The sequence below is a fragment of the Daucus carota genome, chromosome 3, assembly GCF_001625215.2.
Source record: "Daucus carota subsp. sativus chromosome 3, DH1 v3.0, whole genome shotgun sequence".
NCBI classification, from domain to species: Eukaryota; Viridiplantae; Streptophyta; class Magnoliopsida; order Apiales; family Apiaceae; genus Daucus; species Daucus carota.
The window spans coordinates 57,980,513-58,003,129 of record NC_030383.2 but is presented as its reverse complement, the minus strand read 5'-3'; the positions used below and the strand labels follow the sequence as shown (position 1 = coordinate 58,003,129).

Sequence of the window (22,617 nt, the reverse complement as noted above, 5' to 3'; positions counted from 1 at the left end):
TTAAGCAAAAAGCACTTATTTTAAGTTCAGTCCAGACAAATAAGAGATAGTGAGATAAATATTGTAAATCGGAACTAATCGAATGACTTAGCGATTTTTTTTAGGATTTATCGAATATTTTTTTTTGAATAAATCAGAAATTGTTAGTCAAATCGATGTAATCAATAAATTGGAAAAAAATTGAGAATTTATTGAATTTTTTTTAATATATCAAATATTTTTAAAAGAAGTTACAAGTGTTACACGAATGGACTAATTCACCAGGCATAAAAATTTACAGCAAAATTAGATCTTTGGAGTTTGGACTAAAAATAGTACTGAAAATAAAAATAGAAAAGTATTGGATCATTAAGATAGTAATTAATTGTGTGGGTTCGTATTATATTAAATGCAAAGTCCTCTCCACGGTGCATGAATCAAGATCTGTAATCTATTCAATTTTATGTACACTAATGGGCAAGCAAGGTTTATTATTTATTTGATTTTTATTGGATGTTTTCTGGGGATAGCTGTAATGGTATATTCTTAATATATTAATATTAATTATAGATTAATGTAAGTGACAGTAAGGGAGTGATAGCCTGATTTTTAGTTATCGTCAGTGATTGATATTATTAACTCGTAAAAGAGTTGATTTGTTGATAATGCTTCTTAGGGCTCCCTGCATACTCGTTTACATATTGTTTTTTTTGACATTTTACGTAATTTGAGATATAACATATATATCTTTTATTATTATTTTTTGAATTCCTAACAAATAAAATTTTATAATTTCTATTTTGTTTAATTTAATGAAAATAATACAGAAAATAATACTTAAAATATTTTTCATACACCTTAAATTACATAAAAAGAAGTTTAAGAAAAAGACGTAAAAAGATAGGGTGGGAATATATTATTTTATGATCGGTTTTTCTAGTGTGTGCCCATGGGCACACACTAAGCGCGGAATTTTACAAGTTTGAGAGAATTCGATTGGCTCTCTTATCTTAATAATGGTGGACCCCCCTGCAAATGCAACAACTACACCAATCAAAATCTCTCAAACATATCAATTTCCGCGCTTAGCATGTGCCCATGGGCACACACTAGACAAACCCTTTTATGATACACGGCAAAACAAACGTTTCTTTGTGACGAGTGGTAATGATATTCTGCTCGAACAAAAGCTTCCTCGAGAATATCAGTGTGAGATCATGGCCAATAGTATAAAATTGTGATTGTTTTGGAGTCTTCACTTTGTTGATTGTTTTTATATACTTTAACAGCTACATCTATGCTTTATTTCGTTCACATATGAGAGAATATTTACGTTACTCTCAAAAAGCCGTGCTTTTGACGGTGTAAATTGTAGATAATTTTTCTTGATCGATAATGTTCTTCGTTCATCTAAGCATGTGCATGCTCGAGAAAGTAAAAGTTGGTCTTTTTGAATAGAAAGTCATTTTTCTTTTCTTTATTAGTTTGTTTAAGAAAAGGGAAATAAAAATATAGAGGAAAGATAAGAAGTCGACAAAGCTGCTTAGTGCAACTTCTACTCTTTTTCTAATAATATTTTTTTCTTTAAATACTAAATATACAAATATTTAAATAATCTAATATTAGTAAAAAAAAATTAAATAATTTATAAATTATAATAAACTAATTACTTCTAATCAAGTAATTTACTTTTCCAACCAAGGCTGTATTTGTTAATAGCTTAATCATACCGAATACTCGAATAGTTTAGTTCAGCTGCTCAGATTATTTGTTTAGATATTTTTGTTGTGCTGGATCTTGAATAATTCCAAATTTTATGAGTGATGTTACGTATCAAAAATTCTATCTTAATTTTTTTCAAAATGACATGAGAGGTACATGAATGATTCAATTAGATGGTTTACATACATACAAGAAGTCTCATTAGTATTAATATGAGTGGAACTAATTAGACATTATCAATAATTTATTTAGAAAAAGTTAAAAGTAATTTTGAAATACCTTGCATTTTTTATTTTTATTATACCATAAAATATTTTTATAATTTTTCATTTCATTCTTATCCAATTAATTTCATTCAAGCCGACGCAATATAAGTCCGGTCATAAAATTTAATTATGACACGACCAAAACCGAACAAACACAACCTAAGTCCCTAACAATGCACGTACTAAACGTAACTCGCAGGAATCATGGCTCACAGAAATGGGGGACCTAATGCTAGGGTTTATTGTACCTAAATGCTGTGTAATAGAAACTTAAATACAAGACCTCAATGCTTTATTAATGCAGTCACAGGAAGTCCGTTTGGTGGTGAGCTACTTTGGTGTCTATACTTTTCGTGCACCACATAAATGTGATTCTATCTTTTATTACCTTATACATTTTCTTACTACAAATTGAAAGTAAATAATGTACTAGTAGTAAATAATATTAACTCTGTGGAAGAATTAAATCGATTACGAATTTGAATTTGGAGTGAATTGACCGTTGCATCGACAGCAATAACAAAACATAATGATATGACAGTGTATGGGAATGCAGTCGTGCTGCTATTACTCTTGACGAAGAGTTTTGAATTCGATCACAATTCGAGGGTCTTAATATATATGTCCAGGTTCTTTGGTCCGAGGAAGGATTTATATAATATATTGATTGATATTGAATAGTGTAGCTAATGAGTAGGATTATATTAATTAAAGATTTTATTAGACATTAAAATGGATAGTATTACGTTTTCTTCTTAACTAGACGACAGAAATGGATATCTACTCGTTTCTTTTAGTTTGAGGATTGTTGTTCAACAAAAAAAGCGTGAAATTTTAACAAAATTTTATCATAATCTAACTGATAAATACATTGTCTAACACTTTAACCGTCTAAAATCAGTATATTACTCCCTCCATCCCAAATTACATGAGATAGTTGACTTTGGCCACGTAATTTAAGGTGCATTGACCGTCTAGTTCCGAAATTTATTTTTTTTTTAATTTTTTTTGTAAACAAAAGTTTCATATTTAAATTTTTATTTACAAAAATAAAATTTTAATAATAAATAATGTAGCTATGTGGTCAATGGATTTTAAAGTGCGTGCATGGAGTCAACGAGCTCATTTAATTTTGCAACGAGAGGGTGCTTAATATGACATACACGGCCAGACCCTTATGTTTGAAGTGTTTCATTTTCGTTTATTTGTAGCGACGTTTAATCTTAAAATATGATAGTGCTGAGTCTGCTGACTGACGGTGGTAGACTAGAAGGAATCTCTGTCTGCAATTTAACTACCACCACCACTTAAAGCTTCGTTTCTTCACATTGTCGGTGTAAACTGCAGATCCACGTTCCAGATGAAAAAGGAGTGAATTTCAAAAATTCCAAACTACTCTCTCTTTTCTTCGTCCAATTTAGATAATTGTTTCATGAAAAAAATAAGTAGACTTTTTGTATATTTGTGAATAACTTTTTAATATTAATCTTTTTTTACATGTAATGTAATATCTAATATAACATGTATTTAGTACCTTAATAAATTAAGATACTAAAATATAAATAAATATGAAAAATTTACAACCATTTAAATTATTTAATATTTATGAAATTAGAAAATACATCATTTTAATTATATAGATGGATGATGTTCAGTAATTTATGGTCGATCAAAAATTTAAATCATTAGAATTTTGTGTGCTTAAAACTATATCATTTAAAATTTAACATATATCTAGAAGATTTGTTTTCTTAAAGTGGAAAGAGAATTATAAAAAAAATAACATTCATTTAACATAATCTTTGACAAGAAATCTCCCCTATGTCCGTCCATTAATTTTGTCCATCAATAATATTTTCAAAATATTTTTACACTTATAAAAATTTAACATATTGAAAGTTTGATTCACTTTAATTACTGAAATGTCGTAATTTTTAGATAATTTCAAATAAAACATGTGATTAAAATGAATAAAGAAAAAAAGAAGCATGCCATGCATTTATTTTTCTATCAATAGTCAAGCAAACCGGTTGCACAAAAATTGAAAATGGATCGTTGACTAAGAAAAGACAATAAAAAATTCATATTTGATACTTTTATTTGCCTTGACGTTAAAAATGGAAGGTGATCAGAATTAATCTCTTATTTAAAGATGAGTTAAAAGAGATTTATAGCAGTACGAGAAGGTATTTAGTTTTGGTGGGGGCTTCTCTAATCCACCGAATAAAAATTACATCGACAAATATATTACTCATATCGTATATTATATTAAAAAACATGACCCCTCGTGTTTCCTCCAATAAATAGTGCTATAGTTGCAGATCTAGGAAACATAACATAAAATCACTTTCACGTATATAGACCATAATTCAATTGACGTAGACACTGGTTCAGTTACTTGTTTTTCCTTTCCACTGTCTGAAAAATGCAAGTCTTCTGAGCTGTGGAGTTGATTTTACTCAATTTCCACGCTTGGAACATTATTAGTTTGTTTTGTTTATTTCAAACCAACCCAAGTCTCATGCCTCTTTAGTCTAAAAGCATCTACGTTCAACGATATAGTGCAATGTAAAGTGACTTCTCCTCAGTTATACTGCGAGTGAAAAGCATGCCCAGGACTTTAGCTCGAAGCAGCTTCTGCTTCTTTTGACCCGTTTGTGTAAATAAGCAGAAGCACTTTTAAGAAACTGAGAATGCTAGCTTCTCTCTCACAGCTTCTGCTTCTTTTCCAAACACTTTATTAACTTTTTTACTTCTCACTTCTAATCCACTTCTTCACTTTAAGCACGGAATCACTTTTTTTAAGCTTGGCCAAACGGCCCCTAAGTTTACCGTGTGTCGGTCTGTTAGGACACTTATTCACTGTGAACGAACGAATCTGAACATTTTTAGTAAGCCTAACGACTTAATTTAAATCAAATTTGACCGGGTTGGAGAATTTAAAGTTAAAAATATTACTTCAAAATTGATTCCGTTACATTGATCGAGTCAGGTTAGTAAGCCTAACGACTAAATTTAAATCAAATTTGACCGGGCTGGAGAATTTTAGGTATCGTTTGACATTTTTGTTGTATATAATAATAGTATTTTTCTAAAAAAACAGATGAAAAAAATTGTTTGGTAAATCTGAAATCATTTTTTCCGAACAACAGCTTTCAGCTCAAAAACTACTTTTAGGAAAAACCGCTCTCTCATGTTTTTGGAAATAGTTGCTTTTCACTCTTTACTGTCATAGATTTCACGGTCAACCTCATCAAAATATTTTTTTTTCATATTATAACTGAAAATATGCAAATATTAAAATATTATCAAATAATTATATTATTTCCACAACACCACTTTTTTTTATCAGTAATTTTTTCTGATAACACAACAATTTTTAACACCACTCCCAAATTAAGCATTAATCTTTTTGGAAGCAGTTGTTTTCTTTTCTGGCTGGCTGTTCTTTCTTCAATTATTGAATGATATTAATAACCAATATAACTAGAGGATAATTGTAACATAGATGAGGCATGCATAGCTTAGCAACAATCGAAAACATGTCCTGAATACACTCTAATGAAAGTTCTGACGTAAGGATCATGTATATTAAGTACACAGCAAAACTTTGATTTGGTTCATTCCTTTATCTACTATGTAACTGAGATTCACAGCATACAAATTTAAGTGAAATCATATTACATTGTGGAACTGCAATGTTAAAAATTAATCCTAGATTGTAGCAGAGCAGATAATTTTATTTTCGTTACTTGAACATATGCAACTATGCAAGTGCCCTTTGGACTTGATGGAACGAGCCAACAAGAAACAGTAGTAGATTTGCATTGACCTAACAAAATTTACAGAGCTGAGTATTTACAAAAATCTTGTAATCTCCAGACTTCTGACCTTGAGGCTCAATTCTCTGTCAGTAATTTAGTTGGAAATGATAGTTATGCCTCAGGTTCCCGGCATAACTATCATTTCCAAATGTATTGAACTGAGCTCCTTCTGGTATATGACCACCAAGATTGTTCTGAGAGAGATTTAGGCGCGAAAGAGAAAATATACCTGTAAGTTGTTGGGAATTACTCCATCTGGTCGGTTAAAAGAAAGGTCTAGTGACTCTAGCATTAACAATTTTCCAATCAAGATGGTATATGGCCTGATAGATGATTGTGAGATAAGTTTAGATATCCTAGCGACTTACAGATTTCCAATGTCTTCAGAAATTTCCCCCTGGAACTTGTTTTTGGATACATCAATGGTTGTGAATACAGTTAGAATCCGGACAAACTCAATCTCTACCCCTTTTATCACCATGCTCATTGTATGACTATAGTAGGAATTTCCCATATAACTCCTCCTTTATTTTATTGACCTCGCCATTCATCATACCCTTGAAGTTTGTAAGGTACTTTGTTGGCAGAGGACTCAAAAGTTCATTGTTGGAGAGAATGATTCTCAAGCCTGGGAATGAATGTTCTATCATAGAAGTTTCGTTTATGATACCATGTAATTTCTTTGATTTCAAAATAAGAACTTGGAGATTTGGAAGACCTTCTAACCACTGTGGGAAGGTATCGATCATTTGGTTACTTCCAAAATCAAATACTTCTAGGTAATGAAACTCAGCAAACGAAAGAGGAACTGTTCCTTTCAGTTTATTGCCATGCAAATTTAAGCTTCTTAACTAAGAAAATTGGACAAAGTGGATGGAACACTGAAAGACTATAGTTTAAATTCTCTGCACAAGTGGGAAGTACACCAGTAAAGTTGTGATGAGATAAATTCAGAACATCAAGAGAGCTTATGTTGCAGATAGAAGCGGACAATGATTTTTCGAGCATACTAGACTCATCAATAGGCTGTTGTGTGAAAGATTTAAGTAATACAATGAATCTCTCCCTACAGACTCATTCCACTGAGGTGTTTCTCCACCTATTTGGTTGTTTGACAGATCTTGGTACGCAAGGTCTTTTAACAATCTTGCAAGATGACAAACCTAACCGATAAAAATTTGGAGGGACTGGCTGTGCTTGAGATTGTCAATGATAGATTGTTGTGAGAAAAATTAAGCGTGTCAAGTTATACAAGGTGTGAAGAAGTATCAACTTCCAAGACACCGGTATAATTGTTTAGGAAAAGTCTAGAGAGTTGATGTTCACAAGTTCAAAAATGATTGCGGAATGGTTCCATAAAGTAAATTGCTGTTACATGAAAAAATTCTCAGTGCGGCCCTGGATGAACTGATTTCATATAATTGTCCAGGTTTAAAGTGAAACAAGGCAAGTTTTTGCATGTCATGACTCAATTATCAGAAACAGCAGCATGATGTTGCAAAAACAAGGTCATCCTTCAGGTGCTCTAATTACAGATAGAAACAAATATAAACCGGGTAATAAACCAGAAACACTTGACATAAAAGCTGCATTAACAAAAAAAATTAGGTTCCCTAATTACAGATAGAATATATATTGAAGAAAAAGGTTAAAAGCCAATTATGTCATCCTTTTCCACTTAATGAGGGACACAAGGTCATTCATTTCCTTGGGCTTCCAATTTAGTACTCTGTGCTTGATCTTCCGTTTCTCCTAGAATAATGAAATAATAACATGGTTAGCATTAGCAAACAAGTTGCCTTCATGTGTCGATGGACACTAGCCATGATACATTACAAATTCTCAGAACTTTTTACAGTAGTTCAGATGGTGCCCACAAAATATTTGGACAAATATAGTGCATTCAAAATGTTGGCTCGAAACACTGCATGACCTATCACTGTCATGTGGTTGTTACGCATCTATGACATGTCCGTCTTTCACTTTTTCTGGGTACTTAACTATGTTTCGCATGTCATAGATGCGTAATCTTGAAAATATTCATCCTTAATTGTATTTATTTGTTCACACTTGTTTATATTTGTGAAGGGTTTAAGACAATATGTAACATCAAATACCTGAAACTGAGATAATTGATGTTGAGATTTTGGCTGAATGACTAGGCCATTTTCAGCCAGTAACCCTGCAATGTTTTCCAATATTGTTAGTACCAGAAACAGAGTGATTTTTCATAAATCATCATATGGATTAAAAGAATTTATATAACCTGGTTTCGAAAAGCCACTTAATTTTGAAAGATTTGAAGAATCAAAGAGAAGTGGTTTATATTTGAACGAGACCAATGATCCTTCTGTCTTTGTGTCGCGCTCTTTCTTGATTATTCTGGCCTTGCCATTATCCACATCACTTGGCTCCCTGCATATTCAAGATAAAAGAAAGTATCAGATCATTATCCACCCTCAGTTGTGCTGAGTGTAGAGTTTAAGAGCTCACCTCAACATTGCATTTGATCGTCGAAGAATAGGCATAGCTGAGTTAAATGCACAAAAGAGAAAAAAATGTGTTAAAATTTTTTTTCTTCAGGCTCTGTTAGTCAAGCTCCATAGTCATCACCATAGATTAGAAGAATAGTATTATCCTTACGCTGCATTATGTACCGGGGATGATACTGTGGAAATTCTGCACGCCAGCTTACTTTATGCAAAGCTAGCTTTTGAGTATATTGTTGACAAGTGGAAAGTTTCTGTGCAATAGCATAACAGCTCGTAAATCATTGAAATCTTATTGTACTGATGTCATTTTTGTGTTTTTGTTTTTTATGAATGTATTAAAAGGTTGAGATGAATGATCCTACTTGTTTCAAGTTGACCATTCTGATTTCTGTTTCAGAAACGAAATCTGCTGCTGAAACCTGCTGGTTGAGATTAGCTGAGACGCTACCAAGATGATCAACAACTGTGACTATAGCGTGACATAAGTACTGTTTGGTATTGTTTATCACCCTGTAAGTACATTTTAGTGTTAATAAACCATCAATATTGCAAGCATGTAACAAGAATGAATCTTGAATACGCGCAACTTTGACAAATGAGTAATGGACAAAGGTTTAAATTTGTCCAAGGAAACGAAATTAGTCAGATATTAGCTGGGGGTACTTACATCTGCTTATGTGTTGCATTCTTGAAAGTTGCTTGGCAATAATCAGCAGCATTATATAGCTGAGAACGCAAGTCCTTGAGTTCCTATAAATCATCGAAGCAGAAGAGAGTTGCAGAGTAATAAATACAATGTACTAAATTGATGCAAGTACTTGATTATTTTTATACTAACTTGAAGAGATTTGTCAAAGCACGTTAGTTCATCCGCTTCTGCTTCTGCTTCAGCTTTCGTTTTAGCTTCTGCTTCATCTTCAGCTTCAAGTCCCACCTCTGGTTTTGTTTTCACTTCCAATTCTATCTCAACAGGTGTTTCTGCCTCAACTTTTGGATTTTCTAACAACTTTGGTTCCACCATTACTCTCTTCAATGCACTATCTCTCGGCTGTCCACACCTTCTTGAAATACCGATTTGATGATGATTGCCAGCATTTAATAAATATACTGTAATGAGAATGATGGGCTAGATATCTGGTCACATGGAACAAAATTCAAGGTCTCTCACATGGCGGAAATAAGTGCAGATATTCATGTGAAATGCCTAATAGATAGAACAAACAAACAAATAAAAAGGAGAGCACAGCAGAGTACATTAAAAGTGATAACACTATATCAGCAGCAGTAGTGCATTATTTAGTATTGCTATTATCAGAGTTTTGGCAGGTTCACAACATACAAAAGCATATAAACACTCCCCCGTGACTCTTTGTTCTCTCCTTTATTTTGAAAAATGCATATACAATTCGGATACTGCTTAAGTTAGATAGTTCAGATTTTGAAGTATTACATGTCTTGCGTTTTTCGCCACATAAATAAGCTTGTGTTGGATTGTTAAGCACATGCAAATGATTAAGGTGTAATACTTTGTTTATTCTGTCATCAGTCTCTCTGATTAACTGACACGTACCAATAACCAGCGCGGTTTGTTTATGAATCATTTTGTGTTAAGCACTAAGCAGGAAGATGATAGATTCCTTTTTCCATTACCATTCTATTATGATTTAGATTGTTCCACTGAGAATGATTCTAGTTATATTTTCTGAGATTAGTAGAGAGTAGCATAAAGAGTCCAAAATCAGAAGGAATAATGCATCACATCCACTTTATGTATGTGTGCACCGATACAAGAAAAAGTTCAGAAACTTGTGACAGCCTCAACACTCACGGGTGAAATAGTTTACCTGGATTCTGTGGGCCGTCTGAGCCTGCGTTTTCTCTCTTGCCATAAGGCTCTGGGGATTCTCATCGACATAGTATATCAGAACCAGAGCATACAATATGTGTTAAGTATGATATAAAGAAGATTAATGACACATGCATAACTTGAACTTCCTTGAAGAAAAGATCCTAAACACATTCTGCTTGATGTTTTGGCATAAATTTGTGAATGGCATACTTCCTTAGTCTACCTTTAAGTACTTGAGATACCGCGACATAAGAGCAGAAAGTCTAGCAAATCTTTTTTATAATCATGTAAGTTTTGAACCTCGTTTCTGAAATCATATTCAAGCCTGAGTCCTAGTATGTGACTGTCTTTTCTGGAGATAAATAGTATACTTCAATCAACAATAAACTACAACCAATATATATGTTCTCGGCTGAAATCATCGCGATGCTAAAATCATCTGCAAGTATAATTGTCCAGCATACGTGTTCACTCATATGAGAGTTTTAGACACTGGAACTCCCTGCTCAGTTCTTCTGGTAGTAAATATTCTTCTATTCTGCAGACATCCATATATTCCTTTTGTATAGAAGACTAGAAGTTACCATATTGTAAAAGCTGCCACCAAAAGGATTACAAATTTGCAGTTTACCAAAAACTAAGAGAATTAACAACAAGCGTAGCGGAAAATCTCCATTCATTTCATATTTTCATCTACTTCTAATCTCCAGCCTTCTGAGCTTAAGGCCAAGCTCTCTGCGAATAATTCCAGCATACCATATTGATTTTCCTGCCATGAACATCATGTGTCCTACAACAAATCCCAGCACCACTCCACCACCGTATCCTGTCACCACAGCTTCCCAACTAAAACCATTGAAAAAGTAATCATCCTCGTCTTCTCCAATTTCTTCTGCTTGTTGCGTCTCAGCAGTCTCTCTCTCTCGCACTTTTTGGATAATGGATTTCCACAAAGCCCCAAGTTTCCAGCATAGCTATCATCTCCAAATGTATTGAACTGAAATCCTTTTGGAATATGTCCGGTGAGTTGATTTTGAGAGAGGTTTAGACGCGAAAGAGAATAAACACCAGTGAGTTGTTCAGGAATTTCCCCCACAAGCTGGTTGGATGAGAGATCTAATGATTCAAGCATTGACAAATTTCCAATCGAGGATGGTATGTCTCCTGCAAGTTGATTGTTGGATAGATTAAGATACCTCAGTGACACCAAATTTCCAATGTATTCAGGAATCTCCCCCTCAAATTTGTTCCGTGAGAAATCAATGGTTGTTAGTACTGTTAAAATTCTTACAATCTCAAACTCCACCCCTTTGATTACTGCAGATATAGAATCTTTGTACAATAGATCTCCCATATAATCCAATGTTGCATTGTTGGCATCAACATGCATCATAGCATTAAAGTTTTTGATATATTTTGCTGGCAGAAGACCTGAAAAATCATTGTATGAAAGGTCAATAATTCTCAAGGCAGGGAAGGGGCTGTCTATCTTAGCATTGTTTTCTATGGAACCATGAAATTTATTTGATTTCAATACAAGGACTTGAAGATTTGGAAGAGCTTCAAGACACTGTGGAAACGTATCATTGATACGATTGCTTCCAAGATCAAGAACTTCCAAGTATTCAAATTCAGCAAAAGAAAGAGGGATTGTGCCTTCCAGTGTATTGCCCTGCAAATTCAAACTTCTTAGTTTGCGGAAATTTGATAAAGTTGATGGAAGACTTCCCCTGATACTATTCATCCGTAAATCAAACACTGAAAGACTGTAGTCTAAACTTCTTGTACAAGCAGGAAGTTCGCCAGTAAAATTGTTATGAGACAAATTGAGAATGTCAAGAGAGGTCTGGTTGCAAATTGAGGCAGGCAATGATCCATTGAGCATATTATACTGGAGATCCAGATACAAGAGTTCATTCCAGGGAAGATGCCAGATACCACCTGTAAGACTGTTGTAAGAAAGGTTCAGATGGAACAATGAGTATATCCCTTCCGAACCATTCCAATGAGGTATTTCTCCGCCAATTTGGTTGTTTGATAGGTCTAGATATTGGAGGTTCTCAATTCTGACAAATTCAGGGAACTCCTTGATCTTGCAAGATGATAGACTCAGAGTCGTAATTCTAGGAAGAAGTGTGGTCATACTTGTAGTTATCACCGACAAACTATTATGAGAAAGATCAAGTTCTTCCAGGTGTTCAAGGGGTGAAAACCTTTCAATATTCAGGATACCACTGAAATTGTTTGAGGAAAAGACCAGACTTGTGAGGTTAACAAGTCTAGAAAATGATTGAGGAATGGTTCCATTTAGTAAATTGTTTCTGCAAGAGAAATCCGTTAGTGAAGAGCTAGAGGAATGGAACTCATCTAGCTGACCTGTGAACTCATTATTGTCTATATATACGATTGCAAATGATGGAGAGAGGAACAACCAAGATGGTAACGTCCCGTTTAGGGCAGTAGTCCGGTTAGTAAATTATCTGACAGATACAAAGTTTTCAGTTGCTTAAGATTGGCAACCCAAGAGGGGAACTCATCAGTTAGTAAATTATCTGACAGATATAATGTTTCCAGTTGCTTAAGATTGGCAACCAAAGAGGGAATCTGACCAATCAATTTGCTACCACTAATAGTTAGCTGTGTTAGGTTTTGTAGATTACCTAATGAATCAGGAATCGCACCACTGAAATAATTGTTAGCAAAGAACAATGAGGTAAGCTGAGTAAGGTTCCCGATGGATCTTGAAATTGTTCCAGAGAAGTTGCCATCCAAGAGTTCCAAAGTGGTCAAGGACTTGAGATATCTTATTGAATCTGGTATTTCTCCAGATAAGGATGTTTGTTCAATGAAAAGTGTCTGGAGACTCCCACTGCATCCCCATTTAGTTTTCGGTAAACTTACAGTGAGATTTAAGTTATACCTTAAACTTAACTCTTTCAAATTAGGTAGGTGGAAAATACCTTCAGGTAATACTCCATGTAAATCATTGAAATCGAGGTTGAGGGATTGGAGATGAGAAAGTTGGAAGAGGCTGCTGTTTGGAAAAATTGGTCCGACAAGTTGGCTACAACGCATGTCCAGTCCAATCACATCCCCAGTCCTCTCGTTACAAGTAACTCCATCCCACGTGCAGCAATCAGAACTCATGCTCCAGTTCATCATCTTTGAATACGAGGGAATAAGTAAATTTTTATCACAAAATGCAGAAGCAGTACTATTTGTTGCCAAGCTAAGCTTGATCTGAAATAGCGCAAGTTTTTGCATGTTATGAGATAATGAAACAACTACAGGAAGATCTTTCATGAACAAGGCTATCATGATCAAAAGTAGCCCCAAGCATTTCCTCATTCTTCTCTTTTGCTAATTGCTCAAAATAAGTCACAGCATAGAAATCACTTTCGAGACCAAGAACAAGTCCTTTTCTATAAATTGGGTTAATTCCCTAAAGTCTATACGTTGACTCGGGACTTGAACAAGAACAAAGACTTTGAGATAAGCCTGACAGCTACTTCTGAGTTTTAAAACCCTATTGGCATCATTGTATTGCTTACTGATTCCTGGCCAACTCATTTCAATACAAAAACAGGTAAGTCATAAGAAAATGAGTTCTTTTATGGTGTAGACTCAGAAGCATTGTATTTTTTTTTTTAAAGAAAACGAATCTCAACGCTACACCAAAATAGATCTGTAGTGATTATGCCTTTGCATTAAGTAAAAATAAAAAAGTGAACAGCTAAACAAGGAGAAGAACCGGCAGTACACACATGCTAAGAGATTATACAAGAAAACCTGTAAAAATTTTTTTTACAGAGATGCAGTTTTACAGGAAATCATCCTGTTTTATGCTTGTAGAGCATCGATGTGATAACCAGATCAGCCATTGCTCTCGGCTCAAGTGTATACAGGACCTTGCATGCAGTTTGCTTGAGCAACTAACTAGAGTTGTATAACAATAGGAATTCAAGGTCTGAAGTCCAAAAGTGAGTGCTATAACAAAGGAATTCAATGACAAAGGTTAAATGAAATGCTAAAGATTTGAGCAGGTAATATTATGCTCATTAATAGCACATATTAGAGCACAAAGGCAACAAATCCAGTTATAGTAGAACCACAACCTAGAAGCCAATATTAGAGAACTACAAATTCGCAATGACAAAAAAACAACAAGACTTGGGAACCAAATCCTTATGAGATTTATCTAACTTCAATCCTTTTGACCTTGTAGCGCAATTCTCTGGCAACAGTTCGTGTAAACCATTTTGGTTCTCCTGCAATGATGAACATCATGTATCCTACCACAAATCCCACCACCACTCCTCCGCCATATCCTATCACCACAGCTTTCCAAGTAAAACCACTAAAAAAGTACTCATCATCGTCTTCTTCTTCTTCTTCTTCTTCTTGTGTCTCAATAATCTCTTTCTCACACTTTTTAGATAACGGATGTCCACAGAGCTCCAAGTTTCCAGCATAGCTATCATTTTCAAATGTATTGAACTGATATCCTTTTGGAATGTGACCACTAAGATCATTCTGAGAGAGATTTAAAACCGAAAGAGAGAATAAACCTGTGAGTTGCTCTGGAATATTTCCCACTAGTCTGTTGGAAGAGAGGTCTAGTGACTCTAGCATTGACAATTTCCCAAGTGTAGATGGTATATGGCCAGAGACATGATTATGAGATAAATTGAGATATCGGAGTGACTTCAAATTTCCAATGTATTCTGGAATTTCCCCTTCAAACTTGTTTCTTGATAGATCAACGATCGTGAATACAGTTAGAATCCTAACAAGTTCAAATTTTACCCCTTTTATGACCATGATCACTGTATCACTATAATAGGGGCCCCCCATGTACCTCCTTTCCATTTCATTAGCAGAACTATCCATCATACCCTTGAAATTTTTGATATAATTTGCTGGCAGAGGACCGAAAAAATCATTGTCAGAGATGTCAATGATTCTCAAGTTAGGGAATGGGTGTTCTATTGTAGAAATGTTGCTTATGATACCATGGAATTTATTTGATTTTAAGACAAGAATCTGGAGATTTTGAAGAACTTCCAACTGCTGGGGGAAGGTACCGCTTATTTGATTACTTCCAAGATCAAGAACTTCCAAGTACTCGAGCTTTGCAAAAGAAAGAGGAATGGTTCCTTCCAATTTGTTGCCATACAAATTTAAACTTTTTAGTTCACGAAAATTTGATAAACTGGATGGAAGACTTCCTCTGATAGCATTCATTCGTAGATCGAACACTGAAAGAGTGTAGTTCAAACTTGAACATGTGGGGAGTACACCGCTCAAATTGTTATGAGACAGATTGATGATGGAAAGATAGCTAGAATTGCACATTAAAGTGGGTAATGTTCCATTGAGCATATTAGACTGGAGATCAAGATGATTTAGGCTGTTCCAGGGAAGATTCTCAATACCACCTATTAAGCTGTTTTGAGAAAGGTTCAAGTAGTACATTTCTCTCAACCCAAGCCATTGAGGTATTTCCCCATCAATTTGGTTGTCTGACAAGTCCAGGTTATTAAGGTTTTCTAAAGATCTTAGAGGTGGAAACTTCGTGATGTTGCACGATGACAAACCCAAAGTTTCAAGATTTGGAGAAAGCATGGTTGTGCTTTTGATTCTCACTGATAGACTATTCTGAGAAAGATCAAGGTTGTAGAGGTATTTTATGGGTGAAAACATTTCAATATCCAGGACACCACTGAAATTGTTGTAGGAAAAGTCTAGAGACCTGAGGTTCACATGAGCAGAAAACGATAGAGGAATGGTTCCGCTTAGTAAATTGTTGAAACAGTAAAAAGACTCCAAGGGAGACTTAGACGAAGGGAACTCATTCAGCTGACCTGTGAACTCATTATCACCTATATTTAAGTCTGTCAATGAAGGGTGATGGAATAGCCAGTTTGGTACTGTCCCGTTAAGCAAGTTATGTGCCAGATCAAGAGAAACTAGGTTTGGAAAGCAGAGAGCAGTTATGTTGGAGGGCAGAGGCCCGGATAGTAAATTCCCAGGGAGAATCAAAGTTTCGAGTTGTCTAAGGTTGCAAAGCCAGGAGGGAAACTGACCCCTTAAATCATTATCATAAAGGGATAAGTATGTGAGATTTTGAAGATCAGATAAATAATCAGGAATTTGGCCACTAAAATGATTATTATTCAGGTGCAACTCTGTAAGTTGAGTAAGGTTGCTGATCGATCTGGGAATTGGCCCAGACAGATTGCAGTCTGATATTGACAAAGTGGTTAAGGACTTGAGGTAGCCTAATGAATCAGGTATTGCTTCAGATGAGGTTAAGGACTTGATGTAGCTTACTGAAAGCATCTCGAGACTAACACTACTTCCCCACTTAACTTTTGGTAAAATAACACTGAGATTGGAGTTCATTTGTACACTCAACTGTTTTAAGTTAGGCAGGTGAAAAGTTTCTTCAGGCAATACTCCATACAAATAATTGTGATCTAAGTTGAGGGACTGGAGATGAGAAAGCTGGAAGAGGGTGCTGTTTGGAGGAATGGATCCTACAAGTTGGCTGCAACTCAGGTCCAGTTCGATCACATCCCTAGTCATCTGGTCACAGGTCACCCCTTCCCACGTGCAGCAATCAGAACTCATGCTCCAACTTGCAGTCGTTGGAAGCGCAATAGTAACATGCCATGGAAGATAACATCCCACCGCTGAAGTATTTAACGTAAAACTCAGCTTAAACTGATACAGTGCAAGCTGTTGCACTTTAGGACTCAAATGTCTAGTAGTTGCATTAGAAGATGATGAAACAGCTACATGATGATATTGCAGAAACAAGAAGATCATGCATAAAGATAACCACTTGCATTTCCACATTTTACTTTTTCCTTCACATAATAATCTCATATAACTCTGCAGGACCATACATTTGTGATCTTACCAAAATTTAGTGTCGGCAACCATTAAAATCTAACTACTCTGGTGAATATTTAAAACCTACTCTGGTAGTGACTTAAAAAGACCACTGTCATGACTTTTCCTTTTTCTTTCCGTGTGGACCATTTGTTAATAGTATGATAGTCTACAGCTTATACTTTAGTTATACGAATTTTAAGGGAAATTGATTTAAGCAACTACCTTTCTACTTCTAGATGGACAGGTATTGCTTCTTGTAGTCCATGCTAAGGTGTTATGTTTTCAACTAATAATTTTGTTGAAAATCTCCGCAAAATATGTCCTGCCTTGTGCTTATAGAGCACCGAAGAGCTTGAGCGCATACTGATAATCAGATCAGCCGTTGTCATCGGCTCTCGTTCCCACGCATTGTACATGGTGCTTTATTTAGTTCATCCGAGATGCTAGAGCTGTGTAATAAATTCCATAAGAATTCAAGGAGGTGCTAACTCAAAAAAGAACAACATCAGAAGACACCCAAGTGACTGACAGTTCTAGGAATATTAACACGGGTTAATCTAAGGTAAACACCATACCAAATTTCGCTTAAATGAAATCAACATTACGTTCATTGCTAGCACATACTGTACATGAATACTATGTTTTCTTTTGAAAGTGTGATGATATTTGAAATATGCGGATGATAAGTTGAGCAAGTACAAATCACATAAATCCAGTAACTGTAAAATCACAACCTAGAGAAGCCAACATTAAAGGATTGCAAATTTGTAATGAGAAAACGAAATAGACTTAGAGCAAAATCTCTAAAAGAAGTTACTGATCTCCATCCTTTTGACCTTGCGGCCCAATATTCTGGCAACAATTCCCGCAAACCATTTTGGTTCTCCTGCCATGAACATGATGTATCCTACCACAAATCCCACCACCACTCCTCCTCCATATCCGATGACCACAGCTTTCCAAGTAAAACCACTAAAAAAGTAATCATCACCATCCTCATCGCCATCATCTTGCGTCTCAATATACTCTCTCTCGCACTTCTTGGACAATGGACGTCCACGTAGCCCCAAATTCCCAGCATAGCTATCATTTTCAAATGTATTGAACTGAGCACCATCTGGAATACGTCCGGTAAGTCTATTATGAGAAAGGTTTAAACTCGCAAGATAATTCATACTTGTAAGTTGTTGAGGGATTTGCCCTTCAAGTTGGTTGGATGAGAGGTCTAATGCCTCTAGCATTGATAAATTTCCAATCAAGGAAGGTGTGTTGCCTGTGAGGTGATTGTGTGATAAATTCAGAAATCTCAGTGACACCAAGTTGCCAATGCTTATTGGAATCTCCCCTTCAAATTTGTTTCGCGACCAATCAATGGCTGTGAATTTTGTTAGAATCCTTACAACATCAAACTCCACCCCTTTGATTACTACAGATATGGAATCTCTGTAAAAAGAATCTCCAATATACCTCAACTCCCCATTGTTGGCATTAGCATTCATCATACCATTGAAGTCTTTGATATATTTTTTTGGCAGAAGACCTGAAAATTCATTGTAAGATAGGTCAATGATTCTCAAGCTAGGGAATGGGTGGTCTGTCGTAGAATTGCTTTTTATGGAACCATGAAATTTATTTGATTTGAAAACTAGAACTTGGAGATTTGGAAGAGCTTCTAGACACTGTGGAAACATGTCGTTTATCTGATTACTTCCAAGATCAAGAACTTCCAAGTGATCAAATCCAGAAAAAGAAAGGGGAATAGTTCCTTCCAATTTATTGCCATGCAAATTTAAGCTTCTGAGCTCACGAAAATTGAATAAGTTGATGGAATCCTTCCCTTGATACTGTTCATTCGTAGATCCAACACAGAAAGGCTGTAGTTTAAACTTCTTGGACATGTGGGAATCACTCCACTCAAATTGTTATGAGACAAGCTGAGAATTTGTAGAGAGATCGAATTGCAGATTGAGGTAGGTAATGATCCCTGGAGCATGTTAGACTGGACATCCAGATACCTTATGTTGTTAATGGGAACATGTTCAAGACCACCTGTTAAGCTGTTGCGCGGAAGATTCAGATAATACAAAGAATCTTTCCACATGGACCCAATCCAAGGTGGCATTTTCCCGTCAATTTGGCTGTTTGACAGATCTAGGTATCTGAGGTTTTCTAAGGATCTTATAAAATAGGGGAACTTCAAGATCTTGCAAGATGACAAACCCAACTTTTGAAGATTTGGAGTGAGAGTGGATGTGCTTGTGATTTTCACTAGTAGACTATTATGAGAAAGATCAAGATTGTCGAGGTACTTGAGGGATGAAAAAACATCAATATTTAAGACACCGCTGAAATTGTTTGAGGACAAGTCTAGAGAGGTAAGGTTTTCAAGCTGAGAAAAAGTTTTTGGGATTGTTCCATGTAGTGCATTCTTGCTACAGTCAAAACTTCGCAGCCGTGACTTGAAGGAATCAAATTCAAATAGTTTTCCAGTCAGTTTATTGTTTGACAGACTTATAGCAGTGAGATGTGGATGGTGGGAAATCCAAGAGGGAAACGAGCCAATCAAATTGTTATATATCTGATATTTCAAGGACAACGAGGTTTTGAAGATTAGCTAAAGCATAGAGTATATGGCCACTAAAATGATTAAGATGCATGTCCAACAGCGTGAGTTCAGTAAGGTTGCCTATTGATCTTGGTATCGTGCCAAAGAAATTGTTATCGCCAAGGGAAAGGATTTCTAGGTTTTGAATGTTAGCTAAAGAATTTGGAATATGGCCACTAAGATTATTGAAGCTGAGGTTCAACACAATAAGTTGAGTCAGGTTTCCTATGGAATTCGGAATTTTCCCTGAGAGATTGCATTGCAGGATCTGGAAGACGGTTAATGACTTGAATCGGGTATTCCACCAGATAAGGTTATTTCCGCGAGGTTAAGGAGCTGGCGCAAAGGGCGCAACAGGCGCAACAGGCACAGCAGTCCCATTCGGCTGAGGAACATGTCCTGCCGGACAGTGTGTAAGTGGAACACTGAACTGACCAAAAGTCATCTGTCCCGCAGGACCATAGCCCGGAGGCGTAGTCCCAGAACCGTAGCCCGGAGGCGTAGTCCCGAAGCCGAAGCCCGCAGGTGTAGGTCCAGAACCAGAGCCCGCAGGCGTAGGTCCAGAACCAGATGGCACACCCCCATCTGGATTAACCAGTGCGTTGGGGTTAGCCTGCGACTGCTGCGTCTGACCCCCATCTGGATTAACCAGTGCGTTGGGATCAACAGCCGTACCGCTCGAGGGGATAGCATTGTTAACATTCTCCATTATACTGTGAATCAACACGCAAACAAACCAAATCAGATCAACCACAGATGTAAAACAGAATATAAATACGCTTTAAGATTGTTATACAATCTGTGAAAAAGCCAACAAAATAATACGTGCGTTTGTGTGTGTGACAAAACAGTAGACGTAAGGAGACAGAACAAAGCGAAGGATATATGAACGAAAATCCGAGTCCAGTGCGTAACTGTCTCCTTAAAGCGTATTTCGCCCTCACCGTGTGCGATGAACGATCGCCTCCCAGGATAAAACGGATGAACGATGCAGCAAGCACCTTCGACGAACAAGAACAAGGTCTGAAACTATCACAGACGCGGCTAGGGTTTTGGGTGCGGGAGAGGCTATATATTTTTCGTATATCTAAAACCCTAAGCTATAATGAATATATATAGGCGATGCAAGGCTTGTGCGCTACGCTTCACAATTAATTAAAACGCGTTTAATTAATTTACGCGGTTATAAATTAAATCCGAAATCAAATCGAATTAATTTAAAACCAAACAATTAATCCGAAATCAAATCGGAATTAATTTCTGTCAATTTAATTGAGCCCAAGCCCAGTGGAAAAATAAATTCAGCAAAACTAGTCCGTAATTCTTCGGGCCCAGATTTTGCTGCATTCGTGTCCGCAGGTCGCACACGCGGAAAAGCCCGAGGCTTGCGAAGCCACGAAACTCCCCTCGAAATCCCACAATTTGCACCCCCCCCTGCGCGCACGTAGGTGGTGGAGCATAACACTAGTAACACATTTGGACACTACCAAAGTGTTTTGCTATATAAAGCCTTTAAAGGCTCTTTATTGAATCTATGTGGGATTCAAGCTTTCTATTCCAATTTTTCCACTACCAAGGAAGCAACTTTGGATCATCATAACTCATCCATTCCTTAGTCGTTTTGAGTGAATAAACATGCATTGGAAAGCTCTCTCGGAGGAGAACATAATCCAAGCATAACCCGCCACGAGCACGTAGCCGAGCCTCACTCAAATTTGTGCTCAAAATGACAAACTTCCAACAATCCCCCACATGGGTGAGATTGATGATTTTCAGTAGCACACACCAGACAGACAGACACGGGGTTTGACTTTTGGTGATAGTTTCTGCGATCAGATATAGCATACGATAGGTAGAGAATGCTCCTTGAACCTTCGCTCGATTAAGCACATCGACTTTACTGGTAGACAGTGGACGTGCTTGTCCTTGAACTGTTCGACCGTTTGTGTAAACGATGATATACTTATCACTATATCCTTTCTGACTTGTTCAGTTCTCATGATTATGTCCATTTTGGCCATGGAACATCGTCCTGGTTCTGCGGGAGTTTCTAAAGAATTGTGCCTCGCAATTCTCCTTTGAAGCGGCCCCACTTCTCTCCTACATAGGTGATCTTTATCTTATAGAGTAACCCGCGTTTACTCAACTGAATTCCATGCGTGTACCACTCCATGTATTCACCAAAGATCATTAAAAGCTCAAGGCTTAACCTCGTACCTTACGGGTCTCACTGTTTCTTCATCATAGGAACAGGCCAGGGGTTACCCCCACAGTGATTAGGTCATCATGATTTAGTTGTCCCATTGAACCAAGTTCTTGGGATCTCCAGTCAGCAATGGTTGGGTGTCCACCATGATGCTGTTAAGCTATAGGCTTAAGACCCATTCCTCTCGATGATTTCTCAACCACTTCTCTTGGTAACCCTTTGGTTAGCGGATCCGCAATATTATCCTTTGACGGTATATAGTCAATAGTGATAATCCCGGTTGAGATTAATTGTCTAATGGAACTATGTCGTCGTCGTATATGACGGGACTTTCCATTATACATTGTGCTCTGTGCTCTGCCAATAGCGGATTGACTATCACAGTGTATCCCTATTGCAGTCACAGGCCTTGGCCATCTTGGAATATCCTCCAGAAATTGGCGTAGATATTCAGCCTCTTCAGCGCATTTATCTAAAGCCACAAACTCAGCTTCCATTGTGGAGTGAGTTATAACCGTTTGCTTGGAGGATTTCCATGATACTGCTGCTCCAGCTAGTGTAAACACGTAGCCACTCGTAGACTTTAGTGCCTTCTTGCTAGATATCCAGTTTGCGTCAGTATATCCTTCTAATACTGCTGGGTATCTGCCATATTGCAATCCATAGTCTCGAGTTCCCCTTAGGTACCTTAGTACCCTAATGATCGCTTTCCAGTGATCATCTCCAGGATTACTCGTGAACCTACTCAACTTGCTAATTGAGTACGCAATGTCT

General features: G+C 36.5%; 6 protein-coding genes across 6 annotated transcripts; all 6 read right to left on the bottom strand.

The window, feature by feature from the left end:
* Positions 1–7,348: 7,348 nt before the first annotated feature.
* On the bottom strand, positions 7,349–9,581 carry LOC108211713 (probable protein ABIL1). Its single transcript, XM_017383385.2, has 8 exons — positions 9,122–9,581; positions 8,951–9,033; positions 8,646–8,793; positions 8,435–8,534; positions 8,285–8,321; positions 8,058–8,206; positions 7,909–7,973; positions 7,349–7,543 (listed from the first exon to the last, which is right to left on the bottom strand). The coding sequence occupies exons 1-8, from the start codon at positions 9,302–9,304 to the stop codon at positions 7,451–7,453; spliced, it is 858 nt and encodes a 285-aa protein (XP_017238874.1). The 5' UTR covers positions 9,305–9,581; the 3' UTR covers positions 7,349–7,450.
* Positions 9,582–10,225: 644 nt separating this feature from the next.
* Positions 10,226–13,569, bottom strand: LOC108213444 (receptor-like protein 32). The gene has a single exon (XM_017385237.2). The coding sequence runs from the start codon at positions 12,273–12,275 to the stop codon at positions 10,962–10,964; it is 1,314 nt and encodes a 437-aa protein (XP_017240726.1). The 5' UTR covers positions 12,276–13,569; the 3' UTR covers positions 10,226–10,961.
* Positions 12,584–13,480, bottom strand: LOC108213445 (receptor-like protein 35). The gene has a single exon (XM_017385238.2). It carries the CDS (start codon positions 13,478–13,480, stop codon positions 12,584–12,586), a length of 897 nt encoding a protein of 298 aa, XP_017240727.1.
* A 757-nt stretch (positions 13,570–14,326) lies between the features above and the next one.
* On the bottom strand, positions 14,327–16,993 carry LOC108212763 (receptor-like protein 35). Its single transcript, XM_017384477.1, has one exon. The coding sequence runs from the start codon at positions 16,991–16,993 to the stop codon at positions 14,327–14,329; it is 2,667 nt and encodes an 888-aa protein (XP_017239966.1).
* Positions 16,994–17,596: 603 nt separating this feature from the next.
* On the bottom strand, positions 17,597–19,534 carry LOC108213609 (receptor-like protein 33). The gene has a single exon (XM_017385416.2). It carries the CDS (start codon positions 18,928–18,930, stop codon positions 17,836–17,838), a length of 1,095 nt encoding a protein of 364 aa, XP_017240905.1. The 5' UTR covers positions 18,931–19,534; the 3' UTR covers positions 17,597–17,835.
* A 431-nt stretch (positions 19,535–19,965) lies between these two features.
* On the bottom strand, positions 19,966–20,346 carry LOC108212761 (dehydrin Rab18-like). The gene has a single exon (XM_017384476.2). It carries the CDS (start codon positions 20,344–20,346, stop codon positions 19,966–19,968), a length of 381 nt encoding a protein of 126 aa, XP_017239965.2.
* Between the last annotated feature and the right edge of the window lie 2,271 nt (positions 20,347–22,617).

Excerpts from the sequence above, each read along its gene's own strand:
- LOC108211713 (XM_017383385.2), bottom strand. The coding sequence starts at position 9,304 with ATGGTGGAACCAAAGTTGTTAGAAAATCCAAAAGTTGAGGCAGAAACA. Across the intron at positions 8,535-8,645 it reads GAATGGTCAACTTGAAACAA|AAACTTTCCACTTGTCAACA; the intron begins GTAGGATCATTC and ends GCTATTGCACAG. Across the intron at positions 7,544-7,908 it reads ATCAATTATCTCAGTTTCAG|GAGAAACGGAAGATCAAGCA; the intron begins GTATTTGATGTT and ends TCATTATTCTAG.
- LOC108213444 (XM_017385237.2), bottom strand. The coding sequence starts at position 12,275 with ATGACCACACTTCTTCCTAGAATTACGACTCTGAGTCTATCATCTTGC.
- LOC108213445 (XM_017385238.2), bottom strand. The coding sequence starts at position 13,480 with ATGAGGAAATGCTTGGGGCTACTTTTGATCATGATAGCCTTGTTCATG.
- LOC108212763 (XM_017384477.1), bottom strand. The coding sequence starts at position 16,993 with ATGTGGAAATGCAAGTGGTTATCTTTATGCATGATCTTCTTGTTTCTG.
- LOC108213609 (XM_017385416.2), bottom strand. The coding sequence starts at position 18,930 with ATGTCCAAGAAGTTTAAACTACAGCCTTTCTGTGTTGGATCTACGAAT.
- LOC108212761 (XM_017384476.2), bottom strand. The coding sequence starts at position 20,346 with ATGGAGAATGTTAACAATGCTATCCCCTCGAGCGGTACGGCTGTTGAT.